This window comes from Glossina fuscipes, unplaced genomic scaffold (assembly GCF_014805625.2).
Source record: "Glossina fuscipes isolate IAEA_lab_2018 unplaced genomic scaffold, Yale_Gfus_2 27, whole genome shotgun sequence".
Taxonomy (NCBI): domain Eukaryota; kingdom Metazoa; phylum Arthropoda; class Insecta; order Diptera; family Glossinidae; genus Glossina; species Glossina fuscipes.
The window spans coordinates 253,719-275,750 of record NW_023998422.1 but is presented as its reverse complement, the minus strand read 5'-3'; the positions used below and the strand labels follow the sequence as shown (position 1 = coordinate 275,750).

Genomic DNA, 22,032 nt, shown 5'->3' with positions numbered 1-22,032 from the left:
ATATATATTTTTCATTAGTAAGCTTGGCTCAAATATGAAATATTATATATATCGGTTGTTATACCTTACACAGTCGTAAGCGCGGTCGATGCCTGGAGACAGCGTAATAACTTACCTGGTTTTTTTTACTAGTAAAGATAAAACGGTTATATATATTTTTTTTATTAGCAAAGATAATAATTTGATACACATGTGGCTGGTCTGCCTTTTTGATAATCAAAAGACCGGATCAGAATAACGTTTTGATAATTTAATTAGTTTATTGGCCATCGAATACATTAACTTAATAAAATTACTACTAATTACAGAAATCTGTCTTAAGTTGGCAATAACGGTTACATTTTTGCCTGGCCTACGAATCAGTCGAATTGTGATAATCCGTCAATCACTTGGGATGATACTATTAGGTCAACTCTGATTAAGTGCATACAGATGGGCTAAACGATTTCCATTAACGACAGCTTTAATCATATCATATTTTATCCCATTATGACAAAAGTCGAAAGGTTTCTGTTCGATCATGCTCTGCAGTTGAGTCTCGTATCCTACGGAATGGGTATCTAAGATTTGGGAAACATAGTGACATCATTCAGGTTATATCCTAAGAGGATATTCCAAAAGTCTTCAAAGAAGCTTTTCGGGATGTAGGCCTCTAGCATCTTGCTGTTGAACTTACTATTTTTAACACAGTTTTTGACATTTAAAACTCTAGCTCTATCGTTGCTTGATAATCTTAAGATCTTTAAGACCCTTCAACTTATATATGTACATTTGAGACGTAATGTTCTTGTATTCCTTCTTCTTCTTCTATCAAAATTTCTACCTATTGATTGAAACATATATATCCTTTTTTTACAAACGTTTTTTTGCATCAAATGCAGGTAAAAAGTTTTGTTCTAAAATTTAATTTTGAAGAAGCGGAAAAATCTTTTCCGCCTACTTTCTGTTTTATTGTTTGCATGAAAAACCCGTTTAACGTTCGATAGTAACAAAACTCGAATGGGAGAAAAAGCCGACTTGGGTTAGCAGGTTGATTACTTACTTTAATAACGATTACCTTTCGCGAATTTCGTTTCTATTGGTTTTACTTCCCGCTGTTATTTTCCGTGTTTCCGAATCAACACATGCACGTTTTCCACGCTATGGTTGGCGTTACATCGTTAAGGTTCGTTTGTTTGATCTGCAACAAATCTTTCCCTGCTCAGTAGTTATCTATGGAGTTATCGCGGGCTGGAGTCGTAAGAGAAAAGTTCCTTTTCAATCGAAAGGTAGCCAAGCAAGTATTTAAGGTTAGTGCGTGATACCAGGCAATGTCCGTTCTAAGTAGGAAAGCCGAAGGCCCTTCAAGTAAGTGCTTATAGGATGTCGGCAGTCGTCGTCTGTGGCCGTTCTGGATGGGGACGGAGGAAAGGATAAAGGTATAGATGAATCCATAAATCTCCCCTCGACACCTTAACTTTTCGAGAATTACCGAACCAATGCACTTTGCTTATTTTGGCGGACAAGCAATTTTTTACAAGCAAACATAATATAATAAAATAGCAAAAGTGATTCGATTTGAACACAAAGCGGTAAATATTTCAAAATGATGCTAAATACAAAGGCATTATTATATATATATATATATATATATATGTATATTATAATATTACATTTTTCAAATTCTTGAAACGCGGGAAAATTTGAAAAAAAATTTATATAAAATATTACAAGCCACCATTTAACTCGGTAGAAAGGCAAACGAAATATTATACAAAAAACAAGTAAGAATGTTGTAATCGTTTGCCGAGCTATGCATACCCACCGCTATTAAAATATTTATCGCATTCCACACTCCAAGTTCTTCCAATTGACATCCATATCGAAGTTATTTTTAAGAAAACATTTATCCACTAAGTCGTGACGTCTACCACAATTATTTTAGAATTAACACGCTTGGCTTCTCTCATTCTGTTCTCCAAGTCCTTTTATATGATGTCCGTATTGGTGGTATTATTAACAGAAAAATGAATCCATCAGGTCCACTATTTTTAGGCAGATAATATATCTTTGTTTGAGAAATGTAACTTTGTGTGGATAAGGACGCTTATTATCATTTTTACACGTAAAGAGCAAAGTGTTTCGTAAAGTAAATGCGAAAAATTTCGAGTTTCTGCTCTGATCAATTTGGCCGTTTTTCAATACCAACCTTGCGGGCAAAAAACTTCCAGTGTGTCTATCAGATTTGAAGTCGATATTTTCAATTTTACTGCTAGCATAGTGTCGATAACACGCCATGGACAGACATGGCTTTGTCAATTCAGAATTTCATGACGATCGAGAATATATGTACTTTATAGGGTTTCTAAAACTTTTCTTTGGGTGTTACATACGTTATAAAAAAAATAAATGCAAACAAAATTAATACAACTCTCTATGAAATGAAAGAAACACTAGGAAATATTACGCTCGTAAAAAGACGGATCATTAATTTCCATTAAGTTTTTCTTTAATCGAGATTGGAATGCGGGTTTATTCAATGACATACATTACTTGCCAAAGTGAAAAAAAAAGATGCTTCAATAAATCAAAATAATTTTGAAAATTTATGCCAATACATTAGCGGTTCATTTACGCTACATTAAGAAGTATGCGAAGAAAGAAAAAAAAATAAGACAGCAAAAGTCTGGAGTATTAGTAGAAAATATTATAATAATGTTTGTCTTAAAGCAAAAAAAAAAACTTAATACCTATTAAACTATTTATAAATAGTAAACTTAAAAAAAAAAAAAAGATGTAATCAAAAGTGTTACAACACCACCAAAGAAATTTGTTAGTGAATGTCTGCTTTTGTGCTTAGCTCCGCTTGAGGTTTTCTTTTTCCCAATTGTTTTGCTTCGAGCACCTAAATAAACAGTTGTCAAGATTCGTATTAATAAAAGTTGTGGCAAAGGGCAAAAAAAAACAAAAAACATACAGTGTCTGGTAATTTCTTTCGAAATGTTTCCGGTAAAAGTAACGCTAAAAGACCGGCCGATAAGGAAGACGCACCAAATAATAACAACGGTAAAGCTTCATAATAGTTACCCTATGTAGAAGTAAGAATATATTGAAAATTAAGAAAATAGGGGACGAATAGAAAACAAAAGTACACTACCAATATGGGGACAAATGGAGCCAACATGGCGCCGAACCGTGCAAATGTAGACATGACTCCAACACCGCCGCTACGTATTATCTGTAAATAGATGATATTCTCATTAGACATTACTCGGCGTAACATTAGAGAGACAATTAATTTACTGTAGGCATCATTTCCGCGGTGTAAGCGTATATAACGGCAAATGAAGAGGTAATACCGAGTTTGCCTACTAAAAATAAGCAAACCGTAGCCCAAGTTGTTCCTGTAAACAACGCATAAGTATAAGCAGAACTTGGAGTAAATTTAGAAATAATTTATAAAAAAAAATGTTATTCATTACGTGTTTTCACATCGGTTTGCACTAAATATTTTAAAAATTTTTATTTAAATTTAAAAATCAACCAAAAATTTAGAATAAGTTTTCTTATTGGAAATAAGTAAAAAGGTTTTTCTTACCTTGGGTTATGTAACCGCCCAATACGCAGGTAATAGCGCATAATAGCATAGAGCCGGATAGTGACAAACGTCTACCAAATTTGTTTAAAGAGATCTAAAAAGGCGAACGTTTTATTCATCACTTCGCTACGATCAATTACGGTTAGAGGCGAAGCCTTACCCAAGCTAGGGTATAACCTGGTATTTCTATAAGGCATACTAATGCAAAATTTAAATATTTATTACCGCTCAGACTTGTTGAGTTCAATGACAGGCCGTAGTAAACTACAGCGTTAATGGCCCTTCAAGAAAACCATATATAAATTCTTCCATTGTTTGCTTGACTTTCTTATTAAGCATACTCACCATATATACAATAATAAAACATAGCGCAAAGTTAAAATTTTCGACCTGAATACTTCCTTTACAGCCAACCATATCTCATGCTTATCGGTTTTCTTATGCTCACAACCCTTTCCGCAATTTTGCTTGGGATGATCTTGGCAATTGTTCTTTTTTTGATTCTCGACTTCGGTCGATTCAAAGTTCGCCAACAATATTACGGATAACTCTTTACCATTAACTTGAGCAGCTTTGCGTATTATCTCTTTAGCTTGTTCCTTTTCATTACGCGCTATCAACCATCTAACCGATTCGGGCACCATCCAATAGTAGGCTATAAAGAATAACGGCGGTATCGAGAGAACATATTGCAACAATTGCCAATCGTGAAAGAACCAAGCACACAAGCCCACCATCGCTTCTCCAACTGCATAGAAATAGTTTAGGACAATTGAAGACATTTCACGTTTACGTGGTCCGACCATCTCCACACCAATTATAAATGCTAAAGGATAAACACCCGATGTGCCAACGGCATTTAGGAAAGCAAATATTAGAAAACTTTTGTAATTCCATGATAAGCCCTGAGCGACACCGGTCGCCGCCATAAATATAATGCATATCACAAATATAAGTTTACGCCCAAATCTAAAATGAAAATTGAAAGAGAATCATTCTTTTTAAAAGACTTGTTTGCTGACGTACCGATCCGCCATATAACCAGATAGAGCTGTACCCACCACTAAGCCAGCGAAATGCATCGTTCCTACAAAGGCTAACTTCCAAGCATTTTCTTTACAAGTCAAATTCCACTGTAAGTTATATGGAAAACAGGTAAGAACATTATAGTCGGGCAAGACTGACCATTAAATACCCTACACCACATTGTCAAACACAATTGTTATTTTCATTATAGAACACACAAAAATTACATCTTGTTTCTATATAAAAGCACACAATTCATGTGCGCATTTATGGAGAAGTGGGCCCAAAACGCATCCTAATATAATACAAGTTTAATAATTACAGGCCCCAAAAATAGGCGTAGATTGCCCACATTTTGTAGATTTCATTTTTGTATGAAATTACTATTGTGGGTCAATTTCCATCACCTCTTGTTGAAATTGTGACTTTTTTGCTCTACAAGGTATCAATTTTCATGCAAATCGTTACTAGAGTAGGATCCAAAAAATAGGTCGAGATGATCCAAATTTGATACCGTTAATTTTTTTATGTTAAATTAGTATTTTGATATAATTTTCATCATCAAGCATTGAAAATTATACCTCTTTGTCGCATGCAAGTCAGTTTTCTTTACATCGGCCCCAGCCGGTCCAAAGTTTTTATACCAATTTAGAATGTCGAAATACTACTACTTGGCCACTTTTGACGGGAAATTTTGAAAATTACAATTTTTTTCTATATAACAACGTTTCAGGATAGGGCGTCGAAAAGGTGGACCGACCCGAACCTTTTTTAATAGTGTTAGTCTTTGCGTCGAAACGTGTCACTGTACCAAATTTCATCAAGATATCCTTGGAATTGCAGCCTGTAGCAAATCTTCATCGGCAAACATCAAACGGACAGAGGGACAGACAGGCTTTAATTAATTCAGATTACGATTCTGAATAGATCGGTCTAATAAAGGGTCTATCTTAAGCTCTTCTGCGCGTTACATACGTCCGCACTAACTTAATATACCCTGTGTCACAAGTGGTGTAGGGCGTAAGCATACCAGAAGCGGTGGCAGTGATGGCAGATGCTAGCTAATGCGAAAAAATACACCATCTATTCTAGGATCGAAGTTCGGCTGCGTGCAGTACGATATTTTTAATATGACACATCGGAATCCTGCAAAATTTCGACAGAGTCGAGTCGGTCTAACAACTGAGACTGTACCGAATGCCAAGAATTCTTTGGTTTATCTCTTATTGTTTTACAATCCACGTTCTATATTTTCCCCAATTTATGAAGCGAACTTGTGCAATGAATATTCACATCATGGGTAACTTTTGGTTAATGGGTTTTCTTCTTATGTCTGTCTCCGAACAAAGAAACCTTTCCAAAATGATCGAATCAGCGTTTGCTAACAACAACCAAGCATGCCAAGTTCAACGTCTTTTTAATTCTCAAGGCTTGCTTTTCAAGGGACAGGGTGTTGTAAAAGCATGAGTTTAGACGGGACTTACTTTCCTAGTTTGAATACTTATTCTGTTAGTTTGCTTTAACCTAACTTAATATGTCTTGCATCGCTTATACAAAAGGGCCCATAAAAGGCTTCTTTCGGCGATTATTATATTAAACCACTTACCTCTTGTACAATTGTGTGTTCGTTTTGATCGAAAACCCATTGAAAGCAACGTTCCTTTATGCTTCCAGGGAATAACTCTTTTGGACATGTCGTACCAGTATTTATCGTAAAGGTTTTATTCGCCTGATAACGATAACAAGATTCCGGAGTAAAAAAGCCATTGCTATCTCGGGAACCCGGTGTGGCATTTACTAACCAATTCGGATGTAATTCGTAATTTTGTGAGTCACCTTGAACGCTATCACACTCAGGTACCAAGCATCTTTAAAATATTTGTTAAGATAAATCGTTTAATTTTATTCTTTTCTTTTTTGTTGTTTTTTTCTTTTGGGTTTTTTTTTTGCTTTAATGCATGTAAATTTTAAGCACCTGTAAGCGGGTGTTCCAGCCGTAAACACGTACGATAAACTGTTTGCAGCTGCGAACATGACCGGTAAACATATAAGCAAGTAGTTCGTCTTTTGATAGGGTCCGAATTCACCGATTTCTTCTAAAACTTGATCGAAATCCATGCTGTTACTATTGTTAATACTATTGTTGTTGTATTTGTGAAGCTTAACATTAAAAATTCCATATAATTAATGATTAGATATGTGATAAAAATGCCTCTTCTCTTTTCACATATATATTTGAATTTATTTCATTTAATTTTCTTATTTTTATTTTTTTTTTTCGCTTTTTTAACTCTTTTGTGTCCGCTTTTCGTAATTTCTATTCGACGACTGCACGTTTTCAACTATTTATTTATAAACAAATGATTAGTGTATATGACGCTAAAAGTTTCGAATCTTTTGTATTTATTTATAAAACATTTTCTCAATAAATTTTTTTTTTTGTTTTTTTTTGTTTTTACTTTTTTGAAGAGAAGAAGAAAGAAATTTTCTCCCTAACACAAGTAACGAACAATAGATTTGAGCATCTGTTGTAAATCAGCGCAGGGAGCAATTCAACGAATATTGACTGAATGTATTTCATATAAAGCAATATCTTCAATAATTGAGAATAATAAAAATCTTCTTTAATGGATGTACACAAAATCGTTTAGAGAGATGATATTTCGAAATCAATAATAGTTAATTAAATCAATAACCTTTAATCAGAATTTATTATCAGATTTCTTTGAATGTTTACGAGCATCTGCTGGTTACTTTCCTTTCAATCTTAAGACCTTATCTTCTGTTAAGTAAATTACCCCTTTTTTTATACCCATGATCGAAGGATGAGGGGTATATTCATTTTGTCGAAACGTTTGCAGCTTGCAAAAGGAAGCATCAGACACGCAATAAAGTATATATCCTCTTGATCAGTGTCACATTCTAAATCATTTTGACCCTGTTCGTCTGTCGGTCCCCATACAATGTTTGGTGTAATCATTCTAGTGGTCGTAAAAATGAAGTTATCGACTTGGAATTTCGCAGAAACATTGAAAGTTGTCACGCACGCAAGTTCGTATTGAAAATGGGTCAAATAGATCAAATGGCACGCCTACAATACTACGTAAACTGAGAATATGTCTGATCTTTTCTTCATTGCTCATAAACTATAGGAGATAAATGAACAAAAAATTGAAAGCATATTCTATGAGCGATGCTGTAGCATCTGTACAAAAATGAAAAAATTTACCACGCCCACCCATTATATATAAATAATGTATCAAAATTTAATTTTATAACGCGCAGGAACAAGCTTCAAAAACCTCGCACAGCATATAAATTCTTGATCAGTTTCAAGTTTGGAATGGACCTAAACATGTTCGTATGTCCATCCGTCTATTTGCGCAACTGTGTACTATTTGTGGTAAACATTCTCCCATTAGCGAAAACATATGAAAATGACTTAAATTTTCCAAAGACACGCCTGCAACATCCATACGCCTATGCGATAAACTCTTTGTAAATGGAAAAAATCAGCTATGCCCATTCCATATTATAGAGCACGAAAATTTAGTTCTTTTACTTTTTTTGTCTTTTTTTTGGGATAAGGCGATGGGTATAAAAGATTCGATCATCACTGAATATAATTTCCTTGGTTTTTACTTTATTCCATCGTTTCAATTTTATAAAATGGCTAAGAATCGATTAAAGAGTTCATTTATAGTGACTAAAAAAACTATACCTGAAAGGCAGGTAGCATTTAGTACAAAGTGCCAAAATATCACTATATCAAGCTTCACCCAGAGAGTGCCAGGATGACAACATCCTGACAGTCATGCTATATATAGATTGAAGAGTATGGAGGTCAAGCAACTGCCTTGTGGAATATTGCCATATAGCTCTGTCTGTATTCATTACCAACACAGGGTTAAAATATTTTGTGTTCACAGATGCATTTGAAGAGGTATTGAAAAGTTTAAGGGAATTTTACCAAACTTCGTGTCAAGTTCACGCAATATAAACTTTGCTGATGTCCATACAAAGCTTGATAAGCACTTTGCCAGCTTTCCTTAGACTCGCCAAGAGGAAAAACAGCTGATGCATACGTTCGTAGATTTGTGTGTATGACGCGCATAAGAACGCGCTGGAATAATATTCCCATTTTTCAAGAAATCGCTTAGCCTCCCCTCAACCATGAGATTAATAACCTTTGTGAACATAGAAACTTGCGAGATGGTTCTAAAGGTGCTGAAATTATTTAACTGTTTACCTGCTTTAGGAAGGGGAATAACTTTAATGCATCGCAAATCTAAGGGTATAAAATTATTAGACCAGTAATTAATAATTACATGCAGCAAGATAGATAAGATTCACCCAGAGAGTGCCATGATTTTTCTTTCGAATTCACCATATCTCCCTTTGATTTCATATGTTTTCTTTTGAACCGGGGTTGCTTTGAAAATTAAAAACAAAAAAACTGGTTTAAATTCTCTATAACTGTTATAAATATATTCATTCGATTTTTTTTCGGGTGTACACCAACACACGAGAATGCTATACATCATATCACATTTCCTTTCTGCTTACTTTATGAAGTGTTGCTGAAACGGCACTGGTGCTTAACGACAAATTCCTACCTTATGAGTAATAAATTCAAAAAGCAAAGTAACTGTACCTGACTTAAATAAAAAAAATTGCTATTTGTGATAAAGATTACAAAGTTTAGAAATACAAACCGTATAACTTTTGTTTATTCCCTAAAGTGCAAAAACAGACCAAAGTAATTCTGCAGGTAAATGATTAACAATTTATTAGGTAATGAACTTTTGTTTTTTTGTTTTTGCTACCATTTCAAACAGTCTAGCAAACTATCAAAAGATGGTAATGAATAGTAAGAGTTATCAATGCATAGCTGAGTGCCAACAACTACAATTTATTAAGGCGAGATTAAGTTTTCTCTTTTAAAGGAACGGAAAGCGTTCGAGAAGCTTACAAAGCGTATATAGAAAAAATGTCGTAACACATCTGGAAATCGCCTGAAATATATAAGTGCATGCAGTCACAAAAGGATAAAGAGCAACATTTCTAATAAAAAATTTATGGTAAGAAAAATTTCGCTGAAATGTGTTTTTCATGAGTAAGGTATTGTCATGCTTCTCGATGTAATTTCAACACCATCCAATCAATCATTTTAGTTCCCATCCTCGAAACATGACGATATAGTCATTTTATCAAGACGTTTGCAAGACCCAGCGTGGCGTTCAACACACTGAAAGGAATATTTTCAGAGAACTTTTACTATCTATTTTGATGTCTTAACATTTTGCATTCGAGGAATACCTGGCTGTGTAGTTAGAAGACAAGAAGATAAGATTAAAATTGACTTGATTGTTGAATCGAAATGGGAACCTTGTGAATCTCGTTCTTATATCGTTCCATAAAATTAATAATATGCTTGCGTTGACAAAATGTTAGGTGTGAGAAGAACGCTTATGCTAGTATTATAATAATGGGTACATAAAATAGAAAAATAATGCTTGAGGGTAAACAAAGGATTACGGTGCAGCGATAATACTAGACTGCACTGCCTGGCTCTAAATTTGGCAAAAAACCTGGAAGTTTCTGCGAGCAGATTGAAAATTGAAAATGGTTCAAATCGGTCAAAAACACGCCTACGATACAAAATAAATTGAGAACGGCCCGTTTGCTGGATTTTATGTTCATTACCCTTAAACTATAATATAATAATACAAATTTCCGATTTTATTCTAGGGCTGATCACTGTCTACATAAGAACGGAAATTAACTGAAATTTAACTTCTTTTCTCATTTTATTTTTTTGTTTTTTAAGATGAAGTTGGGGATTGTGAAAGATTCGACGACAGCCAAAAATAATTTTCTTATTTGTAGCAGTTGTCATCCTGATCATTATCATTTATTGTCTCTAAGGAAGGCAAATGCCCTTTTTTTTGTTTATAGTATAATGGTTTCTTAAAAACACAGTTAATCATTACGTCATTTATCAAATTTTTGGAATTTTTCTTCTAAATCATCCGAACCCGTCTGATTTACTCATCTAGCTAAGCAATTCAACTTTGAACTCGCATCCTGTAAGGGATGAAAGTTGATAAATGACACTTCTTATCATTCTTATGTTAGGTTACAAAATAATCTTAAACATGTAGGAAAATTGTATTTGGTTGCAACCGAATCCTTTGTGCCCATTTACGTTATCATATAGAAGATGGGAAAAAAAAATTAAATTTGCATACCCCATAACATTAGATAGGCGTGGCTGCTTTTTTCTATCCTTGTAAAATAGTTTTGTGGAATTTTTGTATGACGTATCTGTTGTAATTTAAGATCGATGGGCTAAAGATATGGTAGGCAAAGACATTCTCGGGTTTGGGTGTATAAGCGTGTTCTTTGACCTGTTTGGACCATTTTTAAACCTTTCCTTTTCTTCTTTGTGGGCGGGAGAGTGCGAATTACAGATGCAGCACAGTTGGGCACGCGGACAGATGGACAGACCGGACGATATAGGCGCGGACGGATAAGTTTAGGTGCATTCCGAATTTGAAACTGACCAAATAATGACACGCTTTGTGGAATTTTTGAGGTTTGATTCTGCGTTTGTTTTTGCTAAGGTTGAGATCGAGTAGCTTCATTTTTGCGGCCAAGAGGATTTTTGCAACAGACATTACACAGACGGACAGACGGATACGCTTAAGCCGTTTAAGAATTTGATGCCGATCAAGAATATATATATGCTGCGGGACGTTGCACATGTTTTGTCAAAATGAATATGTCTCCCATCCATCGTTGGTGGCATATAATTCTAATGTGTGTTGTTTGCTGTTATTGCTACTTTTAGGTTATTATATTTATAGAATTGTTATAAATTTCCAATAAAATAAACTTGTACATTTTCGTAGTAGCGTTGTGCTTCCTCCTTTACTGTTAAACGTAACGAAGATTTCATTCTAAGTTAGTCTTGCCTTCCCATTGCTGGAAATCTTAAAGACTTAAAAATTATAATCGTAAAATGAAAAGAAATATTTTTTAGTTAATCTCCGCAGATCCAATCAAAAAACGAAGATAATAAGTTCAATACAGACAGGCGGTGTGTAGGAAAGCATTCGCATTACGGTGGTTCCTAACAAAAAAGTGTAACAAAGAAATGCTTAGTGTTGACGTAGATGTGTCTTCAAACAACAGCAACAACATCTCTCCCAGTATTTTTCGTCAATCTCGCGATTTATTCTCTACTCCGCTCTCTATATTCTACACCGTTTGTGATGTAAGCTATATAAGTTTGTCCCGATGTAAGTTATATCTGCAGAGAGACCACACCGAGCTACTTAAACTTGTCTGCTCGTCGGTCGGTGTATTTCCATATTTAATATAAAGGTAGGAATTTTTAAGATATTTTATCGAAAGTTGCTATGCTGATGTGTTTTCATCCAAGAAAGAATCGAATTGAAAATGGATCAGGTCGGACCCCTTTTGCCACCACTTACTCAACGCAGGGACCTTATTTTGAAAAAGTTGTCATTTGAAAGAAATTCTATTTTCAAAATTTCCCGATTTTGACATTTTGAATTGATGTGAAAAATTTTAATAGAATTGGCCACTTTCTTGAATAACATCCTATGAAAAATCTGCCTTCATATGGCAAAAAGAATCGATTTTTAACATTTTGTCGTGAAAATTGACCCATAATAGCAATTTGAAATGGCATCTAGGTGTACCAAATTTGGATCACGCATGCTCGATCAGTCTAATAAAAGATGAGTGTATCTAAAATCCTTTCGTTTATAACAACAACTCAAAGCCGATCAAGATAGATCTGCGGCAAAAGAAATAAAGAACTCAATGCTTGACATGTCTTGAACAATTAAAAAAATTTCAATGGTCAGTTTTCCGGCGAAGATCATGTGTAAGTGCCTAAGCAGTGTTTATCGTAGGTAGTCATACGAAAATATTTACGTAATATGAAATTTCTTAAGGAAAATGAAATTTTTTAACGCACATCATGTGTAAGTGCGTAATTAGTAAGTGCGTAAGTAAGTAAGTAAGTAGTGTTTAGCGTAAGTCATAGGAAAACATTTATGTAAAATGAAATTTCTTGAGGAATATTCTTTGCCTTCAGTTAAGTCTGGGCGGTAATTTTTGTGTAATTGAAATTCATTAATTAATCAAAAGTTCTTTACATGATAGGATAGAGCATGTTTTCTATTAATCATAAAAGATTCTATGCCCATGGTTAGCAAAGTATAAACTATTCGTTTTAGAGCGAATACGATGCTCGTCATGTGCTTTTTTTTTAAATGTTTGCGATTCAATTTAAATGTGTGCACATCTAACTGAATCTAAATATAATTCTACGTAGGCTACTTTATTGCATTCATAGTGTTATTAGATGTTACAAATGAGATAACAATTATCATAACCTTCCTTTCGGCTGACTGATATGAAAAACGCTCAATCATCTCATAACAATTAAACTGTCTTTCCTACTTGATTGACACGCAAAGTAACTAATTTCTTAGATAAATTAAGAAAACATTTTCCAATATATATATATATATATATATATATATATACAGCGATCAAGGAATTTACACACATTGCGGAAAGGAAAGACTAACCTAAAAACATGTTCTCTCTTCCAGTGCTCAACCTAATATGTTCTTCTGAATAAAGTCACTCAGGGGGAATAACTCACTCGTGAGGGTAACAATTTAATCAAGTTTACAAGGGACAAAGGGAACATGTTACGCGAATTAAAATCAATAATGCTACACTTAATTACTTGTTTAATTGTTGATTAATTGTTTCGGAAAGCAATTTTACCGGCATCTCGTAGAATGTGTAAATTACAATTAGATAGTCTTTGTGGGCGCATACATGGGCGTGCTACATACTCTCTAAAATCTCAACTAGATTTATTCGCTACCTATGGATGCAAAATTTTACTTATATATTTTCATTTTTGCCATTCTGCGAGAATTCAAATCTTTTGAGATAAAGTAAAACCGTTGGACGTTAAGATAAAGTATGCGGATAATAAGTTAGGCAGTTCGTAAATGAATTTAGCATTTGAAGGAGCACTTATTGAACATGGTATCTATTTGCGCTGAGTTTGAGGCAGAAGTGAAATAAGCGTTTACTTTATTTAGATCGTGTTATATAGACGAGATTTGCCTTAATTAGTGAAGTGTAGTGAAGTGTGAAGCGAATGCAAGTGAACGTAGAATCATTTTTCGTCTTTTAAACAGGAGAGTGTTTCAATTCTCCCTAGATACAATATACCGTAGAAGCGTATAACCATTATACTTTAGCTAAACGATAAATTTAATATTACAAAATATTTACATACATGCAAGTGCCCTTAAAACATTAAACTGATAAAACAATTTATTTGCAATAAAATTTTTTTCTTTATAGATACAAAAATATTTAACAAAAAACAAAAGCTAATAAAAAAACTAAGAAAATTATATTCGGTTGTGACCGAATTTTTTATACCCATATCCTAATAATAATTTTAAAAAATTAAAAACTAAATTTTTATGCTTTACAATATGGGGTGCACGCGGCTGATTTTTTGTATTTTCGAAGTAAAAGTTTTTGTCGCTTAGGCAAGTGGGCGTTGTAGACGTGCTCTTTGAAAAGTTTAAGTCACAGGCTAATCTTCATTTTCACTAAAGGGAGATTCTTGATCACAGATACTACACAGTTAGGTAGACGGACGAACAGACTGACATGTATAGATGCATTCAAAACTTGAAACTGGCCAAGATATATATATATTCCTTGGGGTCTTCGGAACTTGTTTCTATGCCTTATAAACACATTGAAAAAAAATGAAATTTTGATTTTTCTACACATACTACAGCATCGCCTATAAAATATGCGCTCAAATTTTTGGGCATTTATCATCTGTAGTTTATGAGTAATGGGAAAAAACCAATTTTCTAATCCTTTTGAAAACAGAAATGTTCTCCGTTTAAGGGCGACGGAGAGCGTGACCTTCGACTGGCTTTCAATACCAACTTGCGAGAAAGACTTTCAACTTGCAATGTGTCAAGTCAATAACTTCATTTTTGCGACCAGGAGAGTGTTTATACACAATTTTGCACAGCCATATAGACGAACATGCTTAAATTGATTTAGAATTTGTTGCTGATCAAGAATATCTACATGTTGTGTAAGGACCCAAAGTCGTCCCTCGTTTTGGCCTCACGGGTTCTCTGTCTTTGGCTGGGGAGAGAGGAGTGCTAGGGAGTAAGATAGGATAAGAGTAGGATAGGCGTAGTATAAGAATAGGATATACATTGGATAAGAATAGATTAAGATAGAATAGGAATAGATTAAGATAGGATAGAAATAGATTAAGATTAGGTTAAGTTAGGTTAAGGATAGGTTAAGTAAGTTGAGTTTGAGTCGCCGACTAATGAAGTTCAGTTGTGGTCGTAGATTTGTAGAGACGCGTTTGAAAGGAAAGTGTAACGAGAGAAATAGAAAATAAAGGTCCCTGCAAAATACAAATTTCTTGTGCGTTTCCATTATCCTAGGCCGCTGAGCTGTCCCAGCCTTTAGGAAAGGGACGGAAACGTCCTTACAGTTGTGACGTCTCCACTAATCATTTCGTTTAAGAGGACAAAAATGGTCAAACTTCCTAACCGTCTTGTTATGTCTACCGATGAACGCTATGGGAAGGGAATGCTACAAGGAAGCGAATGAGTTAATGCTCAAAATTTGTGGGTGGACAATTAGGTTGTTGATATTAAAAAGAAATCGATTTGGGCATCACAAACTTTCCATGAGAATAGAACGTTGCTTCTTCGATGCTTTTTGAGAAGAAATTTAACTTATATACATCCACAGAGGTATATACATTGCTACAGATCTAAATGTTTTTAAATATGCTATATTCGATCCTATGTTCGACTTCCCGAAACTTATTGATTGTCACTTGGATTGATTTATACTTTGATGATATCGGTGTATGCTTGTGAAGTAGTTGATAAGTTGCAAATCGCGATTAGTATAATGTTTAATTGCCTAAATAAATGGAAAATAAAGTTAAATGCAGATAAGACGTACGCGTACGTTTTTTAATTGGGAAAAGGAACCCTTCATCTAATTTGAGAATCGAAGGTCCATTGTTTTTGACCGCGTTAAATGCTTGAGAGTTATATTGAACAAATAGTTAATCTTGCCCAATCACGTTCAAACACAAATACAAGACTGCCTGTACATTACATGCTATACACATTATGCATTAACTAGCAGAAAATCCAAAACTAGCGTCCCATTAAAAGATATCTAAAATCTGCGGTGATAAAGAAGGGATTTAGTAATAAAATTACTTGTTTCTGATAGGTTCCGGCATTGTTTAAGACATATTTAAAATTTAGAGACATATAATGTCTCTGGAGATTATTATAACTCGATTTGGACAATGCATTCTTTTAGTGTTGCTATTGTAACTGTCCATGAAAATTAGTAGCTATAATTTAGTTTTTTTTTGTTTTTGTGATCGTAATTAAAGGTTTAGTTTGTTTTATGATGTGCTTAGTTTATTTTATTGTTTTATATGTGCTTGCCTCCTAACATTTTCTAATTTTAATACTTATTTGCTTTTTTTTACTTAGCGATAAACTGCAACTTAGTAACGACATTTTTAGCAAAGGCACAAAACTTGGCGCTATTTTCGACTTGGTAGTCAAGCACTGTAAAGAAGGTTTGGGGGAGTGGAACTAAGCGATTCTCAACGTGATCACAGACCTCCTGAGACCCTCATCTTTTCGTGATGCTCTCTATAAACGTTGACTATTGCTTTCATGGTTCCCCCGCTCAAAAGCAGCACAGTCAACGGCAAAGGAGTCCGTGTTTAAGGTTAAGTACTTGGGTTTGCTGTTTATAACATGGCGACGATTTTTTTCTTGGAAACCCAAGAGGACTATCGCAAGATGGCTCGCTTTTCAATTCTTCTCGCTTTGGTTCTCTTTTATGGAGATCATCAAATTCAGGTTGTTCTGATGGTCAACGAAGTTTAAGAATGTTGGAGCACAGTTGGGCGTGCGCTGTTGGAAACATTATTTCCTCGAGATAGGATTGGGTAATGCATGGCCTTCCGGAACGTGTGTCAAGTCCAAAGGCAAAAGTGGCTACGGCTGCGTGCACTGAGGGGTTACCTAAATCTGTATAGCTTGACGTAAGTTCGTAATTGGAACGATAAGTCGTCAGCTTAACGGATGTACACGGGAGCAGATTGTGCAAAAGTAGGACTGCTCCTGGTAGGAAGATGCACTACCTATCTGATTATCGAGATGAATGCCTTCTCGCCTGACTGTTAGATGCAGCTCTTCGAGAGGCTGCGGTTACCCCGAAATTTCGTAGAGAACTAACTAAGAGGTGTCGGATAGATCCCGACTTGGAAACATGCCAAAATAAATGAATAAAAACGATGCTCAACTTGCCTAAGTCCTTTTCTATTAAAAAGCTGCACAAAGTAGCAAATGTAGACTCGCTACAAAAACAAAATTGATCAAATTATGAAAAAAATTTATATTAATTTATCACTTATCTAATAACATTCTTGTGTATTAAATGAACTTTTTATCTTACTACATAACCTATTTTACAAGCCCAGCTGTTATATTTAACTTTAATCCGAGGCATTTATTTTTAGATTTTCCTCCGCTATGTGTATAGGTGTAGATTGTATGACTTCTAACAGTATTTATTCTTGGATTTTTTAAGGCATTGATTTAAACAACTATGTGGCTTTCTTAAGTAAGTATGAAAATAATTCAATCGGTTTACTCTTTCTACAAAGCAACTCTGATCTTCGAACATCACTTTGAATCGTTTCCCACCAACGCAAGAGTGCATCTTGCGTTTATACTAAGAACACTGGTAAGGAAATATATATTGATGATTTATTTATAAGCTGCTCGAGTAAATAGACGATGACTCGAATCAAAAAATACCTGATAGCGAAGATTGAAGTGCTAGACAAAGGACCTGTTCAACATTTTTTAAGCCTAGAAGTGGAATCAATTTGCGGCATATTTGTGAGAAAAGACATATCAAGAAGCTAATGCAGACTTAAAAAATGGAAAGTTGTCGGCCAATAGGAATACCACTTGGTACACGACACCAGATAGAATGTAATATAGCCGTGTATATGCTAGAGTCTTATAGGATCGCTTACGCACTTAGTAGTAAGCACTTGCCAAGACATTTCATAGTCCGTACGTGGAGTAGGGCAAAGGAATAAGTAACCACCTAAAGAACACACGTCAGTAGCAAAACGCATTCTAAGATACCTGTGTGCAACACAAAAGGAACCATTGAAATACTGCAAGTCAGGTCGACAAATTGTAGTTCACATAGACGCTGACTATAGTGGTGATGGTAAGGATCGAAAGTCGTATACCCGATAAGCATTTTTCTTTGCAGAAGCAGAATTTTCGTTTCGTTCAGTAGATCTAAGCAGCACAGAGTCGAAAGATACGGCGTGCACGAAAGGAGGGGAAGGTGTATTTATCAAGAATTTACTGAATGGAATGTGCTTCGAATTTCATAAAGTAACTCAAGTGCCATCCACCGACCCGTTGTCAACACATTAGCGGTATATATATAAACAAAGTGAAATTGTGTTAACGTTCTGCAACTTTGTCAATATGATAGCTGATATTTTTATAAAAAACTTGCTTAGAGTACTTAATGAAAAATTTATGACTTTGTTAAATTTGTGATTAATTAATTATGTCTATATGTCCGTTGAGGGGGAGTCACTTCACCTGTTAACTTTTGTTTACAACGAACATGTTTTATTATGTTATATCAAAATAGTTCGTTCTGTCTTTCACTTTTTTGAAATATATTTGAATTGTTGTAATATAATTGGAATTGTTGTTTATTTGAAATTTTAATTTTTTAAATATATGCTTTTTAAATGGTTAAAAAATAATAGGGCTGCATCCAATAACTTTGTTTATTTCGATTTTGTGGGTTTTGCCATAAGCTATTAATAGTTGAGAAATTTGAGGTTTGTTTTCTAAATAATTTATTCATATTTTCTTGAAATTAATGGCTTCAGAAAATACCTAAAATACACAAGCGAGAAAGTTATATTCAGTTGGAGCCGAATCTCGCATACCCACAACCATTGAAATCTTTGACGTCGTATTTTTTTTTTTTTTTTTTTTTTTTTTAAACAAAGTTGCGTTTAGTGTAGCTCACTTTCAATACCAACCTGCCCAAATTTGAAGTCCATACTTTTATTTTTGGGAGCAGGAGAATTTCAATAACACATACAATACACTTCAGGCGGACGGGCAGACGCGACCTAATCACTTCAGAGTTTCATGCTGATCAAGTATATATATATATATATATATATACTTAACAGAGTCTCTGAAGCCTACATTCGACAAATTGAGTATACCGTCATCCTTTAGTGGTTGGTGTAAGGAAATCACTTAAGCCGCATATTCTAATGCCCATCACTACCTTGCTCCTATTGAGAAGAATTTTCAAACTGTGGAATATATAGAGTCGAAGTTTGCATTAACATCCTCCATCCAACTTAATTGCCGTTAAAGGAAACACATTTTTCCAAACACAAGTGATGTATTCATCTACTCCTCTTTAAACGGAAGTTTTTTTATCTCTTTTTATGTAGAGCTGCTCTTCTCTGAATTTTAAAAATAAAACCTACAAGGACATAGGAGCAGGCATGTAGTGCTTTAAAAAACAGGTGATAGTTTTTAAAGGCGTGAACGCAAACTGAGCTATCTTAAGATGTGACTTTTCGGTCAAATTTCAAAATATGTGAACTTGTTGATTCTATCAATTGCTTTCTTCATGAGTTTTCGTACTTTCCGACCCTTTCACTTCTTCGAAAATGCAACTATTATCCTTTACATCACCTTTCATTAAGCATGAGCTGCATTGCTGCTGCGGCATGTTTAGATCATACCCCTCCTAAAATAAGCCTTCATACGGCAACAGTATCTAATTTTGGATAATTAATAACAAAAGTACGTGAAGAATGTGAAGTTTTGGACAAAAAAATTACCTTTACCCCATTGGAATACCTCCTTGAAAGATATGAGCGTTGGCATGACGAGCCACCATTCCCATGATAGCGAGGTATGAGGTATTAGAAGAAGTAGTGTCGGGTAATCAATGGTCCATCTTACAAGATTATAATGTCTTCACTTTTTGTCTCTATTAACTTATCCTTCGAACAATTTCAACGCTCACCTTTACAAAAGCTATGTGTGTGTGTGTATGCAGGCAATATTGTTTGTATGTTTATATATTTGAAATATAATATTTCTTGATGTTACATCGGCTCTGGCAAAGCCAGTACACCTTCTCGTTGCGCTAGTGCAATATACCGAAAGTACATCTGTACAAATTCTCAGTGCTTTAAAAAAATAAGCCGCTTTTTTATTTCGCATGCATTGCGTTTACAATTTTGTTTTTATTTATTTATCTATGTGTATTTGTTTATTAAACAAAAGTGGTGATAAAATTGTTGTTGTTTTTTTTTTTTGTAAATACCGCTACTAAACAGCTGTTCCAAACGTTAAAAATGCGAGTACAGCAGTTATTTCTTAATAACTTTAGTAGATTAAATGTTAATAAACTTTTCGTTTTCTACGAAATAATCGCATTTAAATCAATATAATAATATTTTAAATATTTTTTCACTTTAGCGCAATGTTCAGCCGTCCCGTCCCCGTGGCCTTTCATAGAAATACTAATGATAATAAAAAGAAAAAAGTGCATTCGCAAGGCGATGTTATTAACAGCAAGAAATATAAGAAACACATTTGCTTCGAAACTTATTAACACCAATGTCAATGTTACATTTTTTATAAGATTTTTTTTGTATATAATAAAATTATCTCTCTTTCTGATAGCTTTTTTCTTTCATCATATAAATGGTGAATGAAAAGAGAGGCATTTTAGATTCTCTTCCGCGTAAGTTTCTTCAACAACTAACTGTCAAGGCCAAAAATAATGTTAATTTTTTAAATATTTTTTACATGAGCTTGAAAACCTTTTAAAAATTATTCCTATTTGAGCAGACATTCATTTCATTTTGACAAACATGTTTATAGCGCGTAGTTGGAAGCATCGAAGACGGTATAAAGTAGGTGTACACTCTATCAGCATTAAGTTCTGAATCGATGCAGGCGTGTCTGTCCAGCTGCCGTTGTTCATTTTGAAAAAAAATTTATTATATAAATTTTGAAAACCTTTTAAAAGCTATGCCTAGGTGAGCAGACAACTGCTCTGAAGAATTGCAGTATTTTCATTTTGATAACATGTTTACAATACGTAGACGAAAGCTTAGAAGACGATGAAAAGTATGTATACTCTCTATCAGCATTAAGTTCTGAATCGATGCGGGCGTGTCTGTCCGGCCGTCTGTCTGTTCGATGCCTTTCTGTAGTAAATATGCTTGTTATCGCAAAATTTAAAATTTCGGTTCGATATTTGGAGGAAACATTCGAAATGTTTTGCACACAGGCTCATATTAAGAATTGGCCAAATGAACCAAACCGTGAAAATTGATTGTTTTGCTAAATGTGTCACAAAGTACAACATTAAACTGGAAAGTTGATAATCAAAATAAATGTTCTCTTTTCTAACAATATTTATTTATTAATTTCCCGTCCGAAATTATGGCTAACATTTCATAAAAACTCTGCTATTGATTTAATTATTTATTTCAAATTGATCACAAAAGCGTCAAGCGACCACACTAAGGTACATATAAAATTTCAAAGGCCATCATCAAATACGGAAAGGGGTATATTAGATATTTTACATGTGAAAATTCAACTTCAACAGCATAATTACCAAATGCCAAGCTAGGAGTGGTTTTCGAAGCGAACTTGCAAACGATTGCCAACCGACAGTGCTGAACATAACTGATTCAGTTTCGAACCATACGATGCTTTAAAAATTACTTGTTGCTGTAGTATTTAAACTGCGCCGGCAGATCGCGTGCATTAGGCACAACTGCATTCGAAAGTTAGCTTTCATGTGCGAGCAAGCCGATGAACGTTTTTATTGCCATCATATAAGGCATTCGTGTTAGTTTCAATTCTATCGTTCATGAGCAAATGAAAAAGCAGAAAAACGAAGCAAATATTTATTTACATTTACTTATATTACATTAGTTGTTGTCAAAATCCAAAAAACAACAGGTGGTTCCTTTCTTTGATAAATTAAGAGACAAACCAATCATTGATGAAGTAGTGACACGCGAGTTGTCCATACGTTTAGTTAATCGGGTGCGTGAATTGTTAGTGTTAAGTTGAGCTTTATGTCCATTAGAGAAGAGAAACATAAATTTGGATGATGAATGTCACTTTCTAATTTACCGTTAAAGAATCCAAAGAGGCTAA

General features: G+C 34.4%; 1 protein-coding gene across 1 annotated transcript; it reads right to left on the bottom strand.

Moving 5' to 3' along the window:
• Positions 1 to 2,383: 2,383 nt before the first annotated feature.
• Positions 2,384 to 20,081, bottom strand: LOC119635763 (organic cation transporter protein). The gene is made up of 11 exons (XM_038030764.1): positions 19,683 to 20,081; positions 6,579 to 6,945; positions 6,210 to 6,471; positions 4,604 to 4,710; positions 3,923 to 4,546; positions 3,738 to 3,858; positions 3,578 to 3,671; positions 3,283 to 3,383; positions 3,137 to 3,217; positions 2,957 to 3,067; positions 2,384 to 2,884 (listed from the first exon to the last, which is right to left on the bottom strand). Exons 2-11 carry the CDS (start codon positions 6,719 to 6,721, stop codon positions 2,813 to 2,815), a joined length of 1,716 nt encoding a protein of 571 aa, XP_037886692.1. The 5' UTR covers positions 6,722 to 6,945; positions 19,683 to 20,081; the 3' UTR covers positions 2,384 to 2,812.
• Between the last annotated feature and the right edge of the window lie 1,951 nt (positions 20,082 to 22,032).